The sequence below is a fragment of the Tyto alba genome, unplaced genomic scaffold (genome assembly GCF_018691265.1).
Source record: "Tyto alba isolate M040663 unplaced genomic scaffold, T.alba_DEE_v4.0 Super-Scaffold_38, whole genome shotgun sequence".
In the NCBI taxonomy this organism is placed as follows: domain Eukaryota; kingdom Metazoa; phylum Chordata; class Aves; order Strigiformes; family Tytonidae; genus Tyto; species Tyto alba.
The window spans coordinates 19,074,625-19,092,105 of NW_024881313.1; the positions used below are offsets into that span (position 1 = coordinate 19,074,625).

Genomic DNA, 17,481 nt, shown 5'->3' on the forward strand with positions numbered 1-17,481 from the left:
TCTGTATAATTCCCATATACTGTATTTCATGTTGTGAATCACACTTAGGATACTTTATATCATTATTTTCCTTAAACCATACTAAAAGCTGCAGGGGTAAGCAGGCTGAGATGAAAAAAAAAAAAGGCTAAAAATTTATCAAAAGATTTGGATGAAATACTTTGTGCCTCACCCTGTTAGATCAAAATAAAAGGCCCCAATCCACAATTGTGGTTTTTGGTTTGGATGGAAGGGCTGGAAGTATTTCATGAGAAAGAAAAACAGAAGAGTAGGTCAAGACCAGACTTGGGGTACAAGAGAGGACTTCTTCCTGTAACAGCTTATTTTCTGGTTCAACAGTTCAGATTCATTTGTAATATGAATAAAAGCTCTCTTGGATTCAAAGAAAAACAGAAGACTGAAATTAACTCCTATACTCATCTTGTAGCTAAACTGCACAATCTAAAGATCAGCAGTGGTCAGGCAAGGTTGACTAGGCATCCCATGTTCTCTGTTCTAAACTTTACATAACTAAATGCATCTTGACTACCATCCCGCTGTTATGTTGCAGAATTCTTCGCAGATATATATCAGACTGCCAAATACCAAGAAATTCATGTTCTGGCAATACCGAATTCCACTCGAGTCACCTTCTCATGATGAGCTGTGAGAATGAACTGTCAGCATCCTGGTTCCATTCACCCACATATTTACAGTACGATCCACAGTGTCTTAACAACTCTTCTACGACCATCTGCTGCCCAGTGTCATTAACAACTAAACTCCCCCTCAGCAAATGCTAGTAGAATTTGGCAGCCCAATGCCTTTGCATTCTTCTGTGAAGCTTCAGTCACATCATGAAGTCCCATTCATATTAAGTCTCACTTCACAAGACCAGGAACAGCTTCCTTCCCCTTGTTCAATACTGGAAATTGCATATAGTGATTCACTATGACAGTGATAGACTTCACCTTTATTTCAAGAGCTTGGCTGACAGTGAAAGAGAGGGTCTACAGGCTGCACACCAAGGAATAAAGGACCTTGTTTGTGCTCCTGGAAATAAGAATTGGCAGCTTCTTATACTTCAAAGCATTTAAATACAAATATGCTCTTTTTTGCCCTGAAGTTAGTAGCTATTCTTTAAGCACTGAAATATATTCTCATCAGAGCAGCCTTTCATTCAATACAAGTTATTACATTTTATTCCTACATAAGCAGCAGCTGTTCAAAAGATCTGATACGATTACCAAAACATGCATAAGGAAGATTAAATGCTAGAATTCAATGCCTGTGTAATTCCACATGTAAGTATCCTGGATCTGGACCTTAGTTCTCTCTCTACATCAAGAACCAGAAGGCAACACTAGACATCTATCTTTACTAGAGGTCTGATGTTACCCTCAGTAGAACAGGTACTAGGTTAGATGGACCTTTGATCCGAGACAGCTTTAATGAAGAGCAACATGGTGAGAATATTTAAATCAGTTAAAGCAGCTTGGAGTTAAGTGACTCAGATGTAACCCTTTCTCATAAAGCAGGGAGCCAAGTGGCTCTCATACCACTACCTAAGAACTGACATCTAGATCCAGCTCCTTTTGTATACCCAATTTCTGACAAAGGAAGAACATAGAAAATGCAAGAGCATTAAAGAAGGTGCATTTTTTCCCATCCTGTTCTACTTTGCCACTCTTTAGTCATTCACCTAATTTTCAATACGATTTCTCTTGTGGTGGCAGGGCCCTTCGTTACATCTGAAAATGCACAAGTTTCAGAAAGTCTGTATTTCTGCAAATGATCTCCAGGATTATTTCTCTTAAAGCACTAGAAAACAACAGGAATCCTCACAACTTTAAAAGTAAACACTCAGGCTCTATTTGCTTTTCATCTAAACAATGAAATCTAGTCAGGTTTTTTTTTGTATTCCATAGGGACCAACATTCTGAATACACTCTTAATAAGAGACCCATATTAAAATTTCCTTTACAATTTAAAACTAAAATATAAAACATTTTAGACAAGGAAGCTCAGATGAAAAACATAACAATAGTCAATAAACTACACAGTTGGACACATTAAATGATTTAGTAAAAATGTAAGTCTCCATGAGAGGAACACAAAGTATGTAAACTGAGTTGAGCACTTCGGTTCCTTTATACATTAACACTGAATGTTCAAAATAAGCATTCTCAAACTGCTGCTTGGAAAACAGTATCTGTAATGTCTGCCTATTCATAAAACTGCACGAGTAAGCTTACAATCTCCTAGAGAAATATGAATCAAAGGCTACAGAAAACCTCCCATTGAGTTCAATGGGTTTTGAATCAGACATCAAGTGAAATAAGAATTTTAATTATTTAAAATATGATTAGTTTCTTTGGTGTTCACATCTTTAGAAACTTTAAGCTGCAGAATCCCTGTTTTTCAGAATGTTTCTTTAGTTAATGAAGTAATTTTACAGTACCTAGGAACATGATGTTCAGTAGTACTCAGAACCTTTACAGGTTCTAAGGGAATATTTATCCAGAAGAGCTATTAAAATAATGCTACTTGTCAGAGAAGAGATTTATAAGACTATGCCAGTTTCTCATTAAACTGTTCCAGTTAAAAGCTGGTCAAGAGTCATACAGAGTAAAGAGAACTCAATACAGACCTTAGAGTGCTATCAGCCCACTGTAGATCTCAGGTAAGGTTTTCCTGCCAAGAGCAAGAACCTACTACTTAAGCCCGAAGTAAAACCTGTGGGTTATACAATATAATAAACCCAGTTCTGCAGACTGTTGCTAATCCAGTTAGTGTCAACAGGAATTTTTCACGAGTAAGGATCCCTCAGAGTAAAGGTCATAAAGACATGAAATGTTACTCACATTTCATGGGGGAGGAAGAATTTAGAATACTAAATATATAATGCATTCTGTGCATCCAATATAACTGTACTTGTAGTGCTGGAGTCATGTTTAGATTACTTTGACAAGGGTTCTGTTATACTGAGAGAGAAGCAATCAGCTTCATCAAAATGAAAGAGGAATTAGCAGAGGGAGAACACAACAGTTTTCATTTTAAATATTCATAGGCATGCTGATATCACACTTGGCAGTTAACTGGAGAATCCTAATCCCAAGTGAAGCATACAGTACTTAATTTACACATTAGGTAGCTCAGGTTTCCCCTTTTGCCCTCTCTCCACCCTCTTCCAAAGATGGATACTAACCTTCCTCACACTGAAAACATTAAAAACAAACATGTCTCCTTAATCTCCAGCTCTTTCCAGAAACCAGTTCTTTTTTTTGCAATTATCCACAGAAGCACTGCAGTTATTAAAACGTTCTTATGAACATGTTTAAATTATACTATAGCTCACTGATGTGCTACTGTGCTAACAAAGTAATTTATCAATAAACAATTTTAATTTAGAAACCAGAGTATAAGAAGTGCTATAAGCACAAGAAAGGCTGAGAAGGGACCAGGAATCAAGTGACATCTAGTGAAGACAAAAGGACAAATCTGTTGTCCTCTGAGAAGAAAGCTTAATACGTACTTCAGAGTTTGGAAAGAAATACTAGAGATCAAGGGCTGAGGTTAGGAAGTGATTACTAGGTTGAAAATAAATCACCTAACAGCATAGAACTGAAACTACACCAAAATAGCTCACAAAAATCTGATGTTGCCTTTTCTACAGCAGTAAGGAACAGTACTATTCAGGTGAGCATGGGCATAAGAATGTGGATATAAACATAGCCCTTTATTTCTACAAATAATTTTGAAGGAAACAGTATTAGCCAAGCTTTTTGAATTAGTGTGACATGCAAGTGCTGCAGTGGACTACAGCATCTTCAGCTTCAATAATTGTTTTCTGAGGAGTACACTTTTCAGTCAAGATGCTTTGCTGTCTTACTTTTATGTCAGGAGAAATAAAACCACATGTAGTGCACCATGCAAAAAGTTGAACACAGGCTACATCCCCTTGTTAGAGGTCAGATCATCTGCATATGTTGATACTTCATCAGCAGGGAATGGTTACGAAAAATAACTTCTGCAGCACTAAATAAATTTAGCTGATAGTGTTAAATTGATATTTATTATTAAGCTTCCACCAAATGCAATTGCAAAGGGTCTCACTAAATCTCAGTGAGTCTCTTTCAGGTTTTTAAGTTGTTTAAGCATGATCTTTTCAGTTCTACACTACTGCACAGTAGCTGGCTTTAGTTAATTCAAACCAGCTGAAGTTCAGCATATTCACCTTCCCCTCCCTCAGTATTCTCTTTACTTCAGTCTATTTAAGATACTTTCTACAGTTTACAAGAGGGACTAACCAAAGATGCCCTGAGCACCAGGTCTTGAACAGATACTATAGGTTCCCCTTCCTGGGTCAAGGTCACTTCAGCCTCTCACTCAGGAATACCAATCTACTCATGTGTGTAGCAGTGCTTGTTTACAAAATCCTGCTTTCAGTGTATAATTTCACTTTATTGGACAGTATTAGCAGTTTACACTTTTTCTACCACTTAAGTGTTTTGAAGAACTCCCACAGGACTATTTTTCACTGCTACTTGGATCAACTGACTCTTCCCACCATTCAGCACCACAGACTGCCATGCTGACACTGGTTACCAGAGACACCAGCCTGTCCTCTAAACACACACAGAGGAAGAGGCTGCAGTAGAAAAGCTCACTGCTCAAAAGCAAAGTCAGCACATGTGTTTACACCATGTTCTTATTCCAGCCCTCAGAGATAGGAATGAATTAAACTCCCTCCTACTTTTGGCTTCCTATACCCAGTACTTAAAGCCACTTTGAGTCTGCATTGTACACAGTCCTCCGTGTGCCTCTACATTAGCTGATCATATATTTAATTTCCAGCTACAGCAGAAATTCCTCCTAGACAAAAGAAACCGTGTTACCACCAATTGTCCATCCTCAGATAAAGATCAGGAGACTATTTCAGAAAAGGTCATTTATATGAGGCTTCCACAAAAATTTATAGCTATTTTAAGCCACTGGGAGATAAGTGAAGACACAAGAAATCTGTATTAAAACATGTCAGAAAACATGGAGACTTACAAAAAGAGTTAATATGTTTGCAGATGCCTTTTAATAAGAGAACAACAGCTTCTGAAAAACTAATGTTAAAGACAAGTGATTTGTATCTAGTGCTATATTTAATACATACGCTTACTTTTGATGCAAAACTGACTTTGTTGCCATACAGCACACACTTTGCCAATTTAATTTATGCATAAATTGGGGTAGTTTCAGCACATGGTCTGTATACTGTAATCACAAAACTCACAAATGATTCTGCTTCATTCTCCCAAAGCTTCCTAAAACCAAAATTTCTATCATTTAAAGCTAAAATGCTCTACCATCTGTATTTTCTCAGAACTAATGGTTTGGGGTTTTTTTCAGTGAGAAAAGAAAAAAGCTAACAAGGTATTTAATCTAAACATTTGTGCAGAACTCAGATGTCACAAATTTAGTAAGGGATCTCCTTTTTCCTTCCTTCTCATGTCTCCCTGTGCACTGCATTCATAGATATTCCCTTTAGAGATCCCTGCACCAGAAATAGGAAGTAAAAGCAAAACAAAACATGTAACGAAAATTAAAGACTTAAAGGTAAAGCACCACTCCTAAGCACAGTTGAGAGGCCACTGTCAAGTTCTCTGCTTTGGACACAACCCTACTTCCACTACACATATCGCTTACTTATACCATTTTGGGGTATAGCATGTTAGTACAACAGTGTGGAATGACTTACCAGAAGGAAGCAGAAGCAGAAGTAGAGGAGAATACTGGAAGCAACAAAGTAAAGAGTACATGGGCATCTAGTTCCCCTTCAGAAGTCAGCAAATTTGCTATATAAATAACCTGATACCAGGCAAAATGCAAAGTGTCAGACAATACCAGTGGGAGACACCATAAGACATTTCAGCAGTCTGGAGAAGACAATGCGGCTAGACTGAGAAGGAATTCAGGACAGACAGATGCAGTGCTGCTAACTGTCTTTGGACTACCTCCAATACATCTAGGTATATACTACAGCCAGAAAGGTGACTTATAAAGGAGATGCTTTAATATAAAAATGCCACCAAGGGATTTTAGCAGCATGTTAAATAAGATGGACACAGTCGAGAGGGTTAGCAGCAATGAAGGGACAAGCTTCCATGCTGGTCATGCACAGACAGCAAGAAAATTTAGGAGACGGTAGAGCAAAGAAGCAGTAAGATGTGTAAGCAGAAAAAAAGGAGAAAAGTTTTGAACTGCTCTGTTGGGAGAAGGAAAAACGCACAAGGATGATCAAAGGTAACCATGTGGCTGTCAAAGGAACATGATCAATGAGGCATAGCTATTCCAACAGGACCAAAAAGTAAACTCGGAAACAAAATTCAGGAAGTTGGAACCAGAAACAAAAAACTCATGGATTACCTCACAAAAAGTAAAGGACTAAAGATAAATAAAGGATTACACTTGCAAGAAAGATCAAGGAAGAAGCACTGGAAAGAACAGAGGATAATATAGGACAGCAGCTCAGAGGAAGAGAAGGACAGAGAATTTGACATCAGGTAATACAGGGGAGGATTGAGGAAAAAAAAAAATAGTTGTTCCCAATCTCTCATCATTCGGACATTTGATAATATTGAGCCAGGAATCAGAGCATGAGGGCAAAAGGCCAGAAAAAGCATCAAGAGCTGTGAATAACAGACAACTTTTGAGAACACTTAAAGGCAGCACAAGAGCATGGTGAAGCTGGTGAGCACAGGATCACCTGAGGTTAAGGAGACCGAGAACAGCAAAAACTAAGCCACCGTCCCCCAGCACCTACTAAGCAGGCTGAATCGCTACCAGGAGCATCAGCTTCTTCCCACAAAAGAAACTGCTAAAGATATTTAAACAGTGACCTCTAATGGACAAATCATATAATAACCGGTATTTCCACTGACAGTCAAAACACAGACTCCAGATATGACTAGATGACACAAAAGCTAGAATCTCTGAATAGATTCTCCAAATAATTACAACATCAATTAATCATCTCAAGCAGGTAAGTCAAATAACTGTTACAGTAGTTACAAGTAATCAAAAACTTACAGCATATCCCCAAAATAAGTGAAAATAAAACACGTCAAGTTGGCAGCATAATAGTTGCACATGTACATGTACTGATGACCAGCACTCATACCTGTTGTCAATGCTGAAGTAACCTTTAACATCCCAGCCTGCTTTCCAGCTATGTCTTCCCCTCTGTGCATTCCTGGGTTGGACTACAATTAACCCGAGCTTCTGAAAGCTCTTCAAGCCCACTTCCTATTCACGTAGCACAGGGATTTAATTGTCAAACTTCATCAGCACACCAAGTAAGGATATTAAGCAAGACTATACTAGGATGTGAAATTTTGTATACGCTTTAAGTAGCTGGAGAATACCTTGAGTTAGCCTAGTTATCTAAAGTTTAGAAGTTTCAGAACCGCTTCATACTTAATGGCAAAATAATTCACAAAAGCTGGTCTGCAAGGAAAGAAAGTCAGATAAGGCATAAACCACAATATATATGCTCAGTTTCTTTTAAAATGCGAGTTTCTCTATTGCTGATTTTACTTCAATTATTGCTCACTTACAAATCTAGAGGCATAAGAGGACCAAAAGGTAAAGCCTAATCTACCCTGCTGACTTCAGTACGAGCCTGCAAAGGCACTTTTTTTCCAGTCAAAGGCAGCCATTTGGTGTTCTAGTACAACCAATTTATAAAAAAAGCTACGCTCTCAAGACAATGTGATACACAAACTTTACTTCCAGCTGGAAAAAAGACCCTCATACTCACCTATTCTACACTGTCTCCCAGAGCTCCAAATCATTCTGCTTGAAATGACATGAGGTGAATCATAGAGCAGAAGGGACAGCCAAGCTTGGCAATATGCCTTTCCTCTGCCTGACCTGGGCTGCTCAGACATCCAGTATTCTGCAATTCCCAACCTGTCCCCCAGTACCATTATGAAACCACAAACTGTATCTGAAGAGGTCTGAAGAAAGTAGGACAAAGTGTGTCAAGAACTTCTATGAAAAATTCCTTAAAAAACTTCAGAAGCCTTATGATAATCCAAACCGTTGGAAACCAAACATGGCATAACACATGCTGCTGGCACAGCCACCCCAGCATCAACCATGGAGCAGCAATGTAAGAGGAAGCATGCTGGCTGGCTCTGTAAAACATGCAGATCTTCAACACCATAAATTCACTTTCATCCTGCACAGGGGCATCAGAAAGAACAAGTGGCCATGATTGCTGCAGTCTTCAAGAGAAGTTATGTTCCACTTGAACTTGGGAGAAGCAGTCCTAAGTAGAGGTGCACAAAACAGTAGAATGGATACCCAGAAAAATTACTGCTGCACAGATGTGGAAACAGTATTTGTGAGTGACTAAACTGATCAAGCACGGTTTCTCCAGCAGTATGTCATGTGGCTCCAGCTCCCTTCATACCCCTCCAGCACAGCTACCCTAATTCCCTACTGTTATTCATGTCCTATTAATGATCCCACTGAGCAGGGGGTGAATGTCACCTGTATGTCCCCCAGCTACATGAAACATGGAACAAAGACAACTTGGTCTATACCTACCCACATTAATCCATCACCATGAAGGGCAGATCTGCATCATTCAGCCACTTCCACAAATTTGAGAAACATTTGTCAGGACTTCTATTCCATTTATATTGACATTAGCCAATGGGTTCAGAAGACACCTGGGTCAGTATAAGACAACATATGTAGGCTAATAGCATAAGCATGACTCTAATTTTGCTTCTCAGCTGTATACTGGATAGAAGGCTTTACATCACTAAGTGATAGAACAAAAATTTCCCAGTACAATAGATGGAGACACTCGCCTGTATGTCTACATTAAGAAAAAACACACTCATCTTCTCCCTCTGCTTTCAACTGGATTGTCACAGGAGACCCCAAAGTGGAATCATCCCAGGTTTGTCACTTATGCAGCAACTGGTTCCACAAGACTGCGGAATGGCAGCTATTTAGCTTCCCCTAGAGCTTTGCTTCTGATTTTGAAGCACAAAAAGTTCTCATAAAGCAGCAAAGGATGGAGTCAAGTCTTTCAGAAGTTACCTAGAGCAGAAGTGGCCAGTTCAAGACTCCTCCATTAGCACAGCACTAGACAGCTGAAAAAAATCCAGTCTAATATTCTCCAGAAAAATCAATGTGGATTTGGGTACTTCTGATACTAAATGATTTAGACATGTAAAAGCACAAGCACTAGAAGTATGAATACATACTAAAAATATGAACAAAAAACCATGCCACAAAAATATTGTAAGCAGTATGATGTATCTAATAGCATGGTCCTCATACTTGCTAATGAAACTTTAATAGAGTTTGCTGGCAAAAATATGAACTCTGGTTACATAGAAATATGCATTTCAGTTTGAACATGTATTTATTCTTCCAGATAGACATATTTACTCTAAACAGCAGAAAAAAAAGGAAGCAGAACACTCGTTTAAGTGACAGAAAACTAGTAGAAGATGCTAATATGACCTTAGTGTAGCATGTCAAGTGTCACTGCCACCAGCTTCCTAGTCATTTTAAGAACAATCTGCTAAGACAATTAATTACGTAGCTTAAAAGATTAGGTCAACAGTGTCAAATATGATAATATGAACTTGAAATTTAGCCTTTTAAAAATGTGTGCTGTCTATTTAAATGTCTACATGAATGTGTGAAAGAATAGTAAGTTTCAGACTTGATGAGTTACTTCAAGAGCAGCAATGCATTTACCTTCCTATAAAAGAAACCCAAACATAGTGATTAGAAAGGTTGACAGAATCCCCTCATTGAGAGAACAGATACTTGCAGCCTGCTGATCTAAGGGCTACTTTAGAAGAAAGCAGTAATTAGAAGTTGAGATTTAACGTACACAATTTTAGAGTAGTGGCAATCCTTAAATTGGTATTTTGAAAACTAAAATTGATTTAAACAAATAGTGCACTCTGCATTTTTCTTGAATAGTTAAAGTCAATCTAAACACATCCTCCTATAACACCTCTTATTATCATACCTTTTCCCCCCCCAGTCAGGTCTACAGCTAAGATTCATAGATAGGACACAGGCTTATTACTTAGCTTTTAATTCTGGTGCTCATGCTGAAGTGTCACCCTCCCCAGGCTCTGCTCTCAAACAGCCAAGTTTACCACAATTCAAGTCTCCTTGAAGGAGTTTCAGCCTGTCTTCCCTTCCTCAGAGCAAGGCAGATATCTGCTATCTGCCCAGTCAGTTGTGTGTTCAGTGGAACTCACACTTTAGCTACATTTAAGATTTGTGTCATGTGGAACAGATGATTAAGTCCTTGAAAGTCTTAGTTTTCAAAAGCTGTAGGATTTTTACAAATCCTAGAGAAAGAATAGTCAAGTTTACCAAGAATAATGCTTGAAACTTGTTTCATTCTTGTGACAGGTAAGCAGCCATTCAGACAACATAGCGGAACAAATAATCGGCACCAGAGAAAAGCTTTGCCTGGCAGCACTAGGGACCCAACTTTGGATGAGTTGTCTGACCACAGGCATTAGAGGTGTGCAGAATGAACTGCCAAGATGCTCGCAACCCTCCAAAAGCTGCAGAGAACACTGAAGTGGCTGGATACAATTAACTGCCTAGCTTTTAAGCAGCTCAAGTTCAGGGACAGCCATCTCCTTACAGTGATCCAGGGGAACACAAAAGCCACAAGTCAGGTGCCCCTGTAGCTCATCTCCATCAGTGGCTGATAACAGATGCCAGACAGCAATACGCCCAAAGCAAGTTTACCATACTGCTTTTCAAAACATTCTCTCAACTTCCAGCTACTCATAACTTCATGACCTCCTAAACCAGGGATAGAGCTGTGTGTTTAATAGCGATGATTACAATTTTTCTTGCCTGAATTTACCCATGAATTTATCCGTTGGTCATTTACAAGTTAAATGGCTGGAAATTGCTGGTCATATTTATAAATAAATTGATTTATTTGAAAACTACAATAGGGACAAAAACAAATAGCAAGATAGCAGTCTAAAGGACACTACACAATCAAAAGCAGGACCTAGAATAAGTAATTCATACTTCTCACAGCCACCCACACAGTGACCATAATTTTATCTATTTCCTACTACTATAGACCCTTTAAGCTACATATTAGTACCCAATAAACTGCATCCAGAGAAGAAGTGTTTATGGGCTAGAACCTCAGAAATAAGAATATGATTGTTTTTTCCTCACGCTTAAGCCTCTGCAAATGCTCAGAGCTTTTAAGTGAGATTCTTTCATGAATACATGTGTTTTGAATAACAGATACTCTCTTACAGCTCATGCAGCAAATAGTTTAGAGTTCAAGGCGGGGGGGAGTGTGTGTGGTTGGTTTTGGTTTTTTGTTTTGTTTTTTTTTTTTGTTTGTTTGTTTGTTTTGTTTTTTTTTGTTTGTTTGTTTGTTTGTTTTTTATCCATCTCAATTTGTAAAGCTTTCCTTGGGTATAGTCTGGTATATGCCAAAGCACCTCAACACACACCCCCTTTGGTGGCTCTGTTCACTTCCCTCTCTCATGCACTCAGAAAATTGAGTCCCAAAAATGGAAGGACTGGTTGAGACAGAAATCCACTGGCACATGCAGAGGTCAGACAAGAACAAGCAGAACATGAACAAAAAAATAACACTTATCTTTAGAAGATGCACAGTAACAGGGATCAGATGAAACTCATTGTTTATCTTTCAACAATCAAGAAGCAAGAATCTTTGCACAAGACACTGATGGGTAAGCCTGAAGCATTTTTTTTTTTGCCTTGTAAAAGTCAGTCTGATATCTGCCTCCACTAAGTTAAGTCTCACGTGTATGTTGCTGTCATGACATGCTGCTATTCACCAACACCTCACTTAAGGGCTTCTTTACTATGAGAAGTAAGAACCATGAGGTACAAGCAAGAGGCAACTTACAGCCAAAAGTTTTTTTTTTTTTTGACAGAAGTAGACTGCTTGACTTTTATGCCTGAAGCTCACATTCAGTTGGCCTTGCTCACATGTGTTTGGTTATAGATAAAATGCAGTTTAGTTGTAACTTATTTTCACTTGCTTCAGTCAAATCCATCTACTAAAATGCAAACGGTATCATTTCTGATACAGTTGAAAAAAATTCAAAAGTCCTTACCTAAACATAAGGACTTCAAAGTTACAGTAGGGAATGGATTTTTGGCTGAACCGGTAACAAGACTGAGAATTACAGATCTTCCAATACGTAGCAGATCTGTATTGAAGTTGGAAAGGCATGTCGAACATGGCTGCTGTGTCACATCTTCAATCTCTTTATTAAATATAAAGTGCTTCACCAAGAAGCACTTGTAACTGTGACACTAAGCTCTATAAAAAAAAAAAAAAAATCAAACTAGCAGTGTCAGCTTTTCAATATTGCTCAACTGACCATAATGAAGTCCAAAACAAGGAGTATACTTACTTGTAAGCTTGTTGTGACTCAGAACCAGCTGTGTGATATGAGACAATGTAACTGCAAATGAAGAGAGAAATAAGTTAGTTTATGGACATGACAAGTGAGAGCTTGTATCTATTTCAGCTAAAAGAGACCCACCCTATTCCCTCCACTCCAGTAATTCAACATTCACTTGCACTGTCACAAGGCAACAAACTCAAGACTGAAGGACATATCCAGCCACTCCTCTGTCCTTTCACTTCATAATTCTGTTACTGCTCCAAACATGACTTGAGCAGTAAGTACTGGTTCCTCCCAGCAGAAGCCTGGTTCTGGGCACACAAACACCTTTCATTTCCACACATTGAATCCTTCCCAAGACAAAACTGATAGGTACTCCAAAACTTATCCCAATAGAACATGTGCCACACAAGTACTTACATTTCCACATGTTCCCAATTCATTATCAAGACACACCTAGATTTAAGTCCTAAGTACCAATAGCTGCACTTACAACCTTGCATCCACGAAGCACAGCAGCAGACTAGCACTGTTGTTTTGTGGCAAATGGCCAGGTGACAACATACCATTCAAACATGTTCAAAATAACTGAATGATCTGATTGATCAAAGCCCCTCAGCTTCTACCTTAATGAACAAAGTGTAGGGCACAGGGCAGCTACAGAGACTGGCACTCCCCCTACACCTCTTCATCCTTTACATTTCTTCTTGCCTACTTCCACCCACCGCGCCACCATCGTGCTCCCTAGAAGATCCACAGCCCACAACTGACAACAGTATCTGATCATAAAGACATGCTAAATAGTCAGAGGAGAAACTTGCACCTTGAAGAGTTCTCAGACACCTTCCTCCTCCCTGTAAGAAGTTTACTGTATTTTATTTGAACTAGAAAAATTGAGAGATTTTCTTCCCTCACACCTTTTCCTTACTTCCAGTGTATCATCTTCAAAACAGCTCTAAAAACTACCTTGCTGCCCCTCCTAGGCAGCTGGAAACTTTCCTGCCAGAAGGACAGCTGTAGTGCTACATCTCTCATCCCTCAGAGCTTTCCTTAAGCAGCAAACATCACTAACATTAGTCCAGAGACAGCCCACAAGGGTCTTGATGCCTTAGGGAATGGAGGTATCCTGGTGAGCACGTGGGAAAACTGGTCACACTAATCAATACTTACTAAATTGCAAGTTGGAGGAAACAGCTTGGAGAGCTTTTACTTACTGATATAGCAACCTGTTCCAGCTGACCCTTGAAAGCTCATGACTTAAAGGCAAATATAACCCATTAGCAGAATTAAAACAGTCACTCAAAGCCAGAAACAGATCAGAAAGTTCAGTGTGTGGGGAAAAAAAAAAAAAAGCATCACCACAGTTCCCTGTGCAACTGCAGGTTGTGGAGGAAAGACAGGGAGGAGAAAGGAAGAAACAGCACACCCACCCTAAATGTCTCCTAAAATATCAACATTCTAAGTACTGCCTGCACCACCTCACAAAGCAGAACAGAACAGAGAAAGAAGCACATAGAAAGTCTGTAAGAGTACTGTAGAAAAACTGGCACTAAATGGCAGACGAGCAGCAGTCTCCACAAAGAGATCTAAGCTTTAGAACATAAAAGGCACATGAGCATCTGAACAAATGCCCAAGTACTCCTTACACATTTATTTCTCTTGGTTTATATATTTTAAATAGCTGTGGCAATCAGCACAAGTCAACATTTCATGTGCCCCTGATATCCAATTCTGACTAGTAAGAACACAGCCACCAGAAAGGTAGCCCTATTAGTTGCTGTCCTGAGATGAGAAGTGCTCTAGTCTGAGATCTCCAGCTCCAGGGCAACTTAATCTAAATCAGAGGCAGATACAAACTGACATCACCAATGCCAGGAAAAAAAACATCTTTTCCTGCATTTAACTTCAGAAACAAGTCATTCTAAAGCTCTAAGGCTTTGGCTAGACTCACCACCATCAACCAGAAATCAGTATTCCTCCACTGTATTTAAAGAGAAACAATGATTTTCCTACCAGGCAGTGGAGTTACCTACTCTTCCATAACCCATTTACTCCCACCCCACAAGGTAAATAATGAGCATCTTCTGCATTACAATTCAAACAGCGTATGTGTCTATCCACCTAATGTCCTCCCATCCAAGAGGGCCCTTTTCTCCTTCATAAGCCAATACCAGAAAGGTCCAATTAGTCAAGTAATAGCTGAAATATCAAGTAATAGCTGAAATATTGAGTAAAGCTTGAAATGTTCAAATAAATCCTGGTTATCAAAAAGGCAGGAAAAAGCACACAACATGTACAGAAGACTCCCACCAGCTTTGTACTTTCAGTCTCTCTTACAGTGGCAATGATGAAGACAAGCTACGTCACTGTACCTTCAGAAATCACCACACCTGCATGTCAGGCAGTGTTGCATGTCAAGGACACTGAAAAGTGTCTTTATAGGCTCAAAGTGTGGAGTGTTAACAAGAACTGGGCTCTGGCTGCTGGCACCAGAACCAGGAAATGGCATTCCAGCTTTGTTCTTGAAGATTTTGGGTACAGGAACATTTAAGAATTTCACTTTTGCCCTTCCCATGACAGTAATATCGGAAAGTAAATATTTTGTTTAATCTTTTTCAGAAAAATCCATTATTGTTTTTTGATGCTGTACAAAGTTTCTTCCACCTCACTTTGAGAGTTGATTTTAAAGCAGAGAAGTTGAACAAAAGTGGCAGAACAAGACCAAGTAGCCTCCCCTCTCACGTCCATGCTAACAAGTCAGCATCTCACCACGAGCATGACGGACAATTGGACTCCTAACCGGGAGGACCCCTGCATGGCTGCTGCCAGGCAAAGGGCTGCAACACCCACGCTGAACTGCAAGTGATGGAAAGTCCAGCTGTGTGGCCAGCCACAGAGTAAGTTCTCGTAGAACTTCTGCACTACTTCTTTTTTCTTTTGAAGTTGATACTTCCTTTGGTTTATTAAAGCAGCACAAAGACTGAAGCTGTCACCACACTTGTGTAGCCTTGAGCAGTCCATTCCAGTTTTGAATAGAGCTTTGCCAGCTTCAGGACAGAATTCAATATTCAGATAATCTGTTCTTTACTTGGTTGGAGTCCATAATGAACTTCATTACATTAAAACAAGCAATTCCCATTACGTGCCTTTTAATAAGCAGCTAGACCAGATTGAGAAATGACACGAGGAAAGGCTCAAATTTAGTTCATACATCCATCAATATGATAGGCCTTTCTGAACTCTTTTCTGCCTATGAACCACCTGACTTCTATGAAAGATTATTTGTTAACACCAAGGCTAGACATGTCCAAAGTTATAAAAATAAAACAAACTCTTTAAGGTAGTGATAAGGAAGTGGTCCTGATCTGCTCCCCTCCCCCCATGCGCCACTAAGTGCAACACCCATTTAAAGCACACAAATCAGAACCACAACTCAAACAGACTGAAAGAAGTGCTTAGGAATTTGTTTCTGTGCTCAAGATGTAATTCAATATTTAAAAGAGAAAACATACCAAATAATATTTAACTCCTGCAAGAAGTCAGCTAATGAGGAGACAACCCTTGCACGTGACTTACACTACGTATGTACAAAGTTACTGAACTGCACTAACTGCTAGACAACAGCATACATGCAATACCTGCTCTGGATCACTTACAAACTGAAATCAGAAACAAATGAGAAGAAAATAAAGTGTTTTAATAATAGAAAACTGAGACAGACTGATTTCATCCATGTGTGAACCTTTCCTGCCATGATTTCATCACTTCTACACATAGGAAGTGAGGACACTTACTCAAGGGGAATTAAGCTTTGGGGCTACAGACATGGGTCTTCTGAACATCAAACTCCTGATTAATTTAAATATCATAAAAAGCTCTGTGCATTTATTTTTTTAAAGGTAAGCCTGTTGAATAAACCATCAAGCCATGTGTACTGCTGGCCTTTAACAACACAAGCTTACAAGCATTATTCTCACTACTCCCTCTCCATGTTTGTTACATCACTGTCATCTTCAACTGAGTATTTTCAGAAGGGTTTCTTCTCACATGTCTATACAGAACAGAACAAAGTCCCAACATCAAGAATTTCAAGGCCAAAATCCCTAGATCAAAGACATTACAATCTGGACTTTACTGGCCAAATCCGACTGAAGCCTAGACACCTTGTCTGAAACTCTACTATCTCGGTCAATCCTGATGCATGACAAAGAATCCCATTGCATCTTTGACCCACAAAGCAGGCTAAGATCTTCCAAAGCAACAAAAAAGGCAACATTCCAGTATTCTTTTGAAAAGAACAAAGGTTTAGGCATCTGTGTTCTGGACTACTTCCAGCAGCATTTTAGCCATATCTAAACAATAAGATTTTCAATCTTGAAAGGTCCAAAGCTACTATCAGTTCAGAGCCAGATTTGCAAGCATTTTAAGAAAGGGAGCCGAAATATAGAGTGGCATTTGGTCACTCCTTACAAGGCAGGGAATTTGCTCACTTTAACTGACCTGGGTGTAACAACCAGCCTCTGGAAATACCAAGTTTTTCAGTATGCTGCCACTCACCTACTCCCGTGAAAAGGGCTGTGCTGTGGGAACAGCTGACTGTGGGTTTCCTCATCCTATATATAAAGTCAGTTCCGCATGACAACTGAACTATCAGCTCTTCTCATAAAGACATCCATCTTAAGCAACTAATTAACTTCCCAGAGTAACATCTAGAAGGCTGAAGGGGGCCTGGTGGGGCCATTTTGCTTCAGATGCACACAGCTCAGGTAAGCACAACAAGCAGGACTCGCCAAGGATCACTCAACAGGTCAGACAATTCACCCCCTGTGCCGGTTCCCTGAGATTCAAGGGCACTGTGATTCCCATGGGGGAATTACTATAACCTCTCTCTGATGCCACCAGAGGAGCTCCTAGGCACTAAGCAGCAGCTCCCTGAGGACTGCAGACCTCAGATGCCTTGTTAACATTACAATAATTAGGTGGCAAGTTATTTTGATTTCAAGAATGCACCAAATATCCACACAGAAATTTG

The 17,481-nt window shown here is 39.4% G+C and overlaps 1 protein-coding gene across 1 annotated transcript in view; it reads right to left on the reverse strand.

The window, feature by feature from the left end:
* RSU1 (Ras suppressor protein 1) overlaps window positions 1-17,481 on the reverse strand; it is a 113,115-nt gene that overhangs the window by 90,543 nt on the left and 5,091 nt on the right. The window contains exon 3 of the mRNA XM_042802044.1: window positions 12,456-12,506. Coding sequence (XP_042657978.1) covers window positions 12,456-12,506 — 51 coding nt within the window. The remainder of the gene's footprint in view (window positions 1-12,455; window positions 12,507-17,481) is intronic.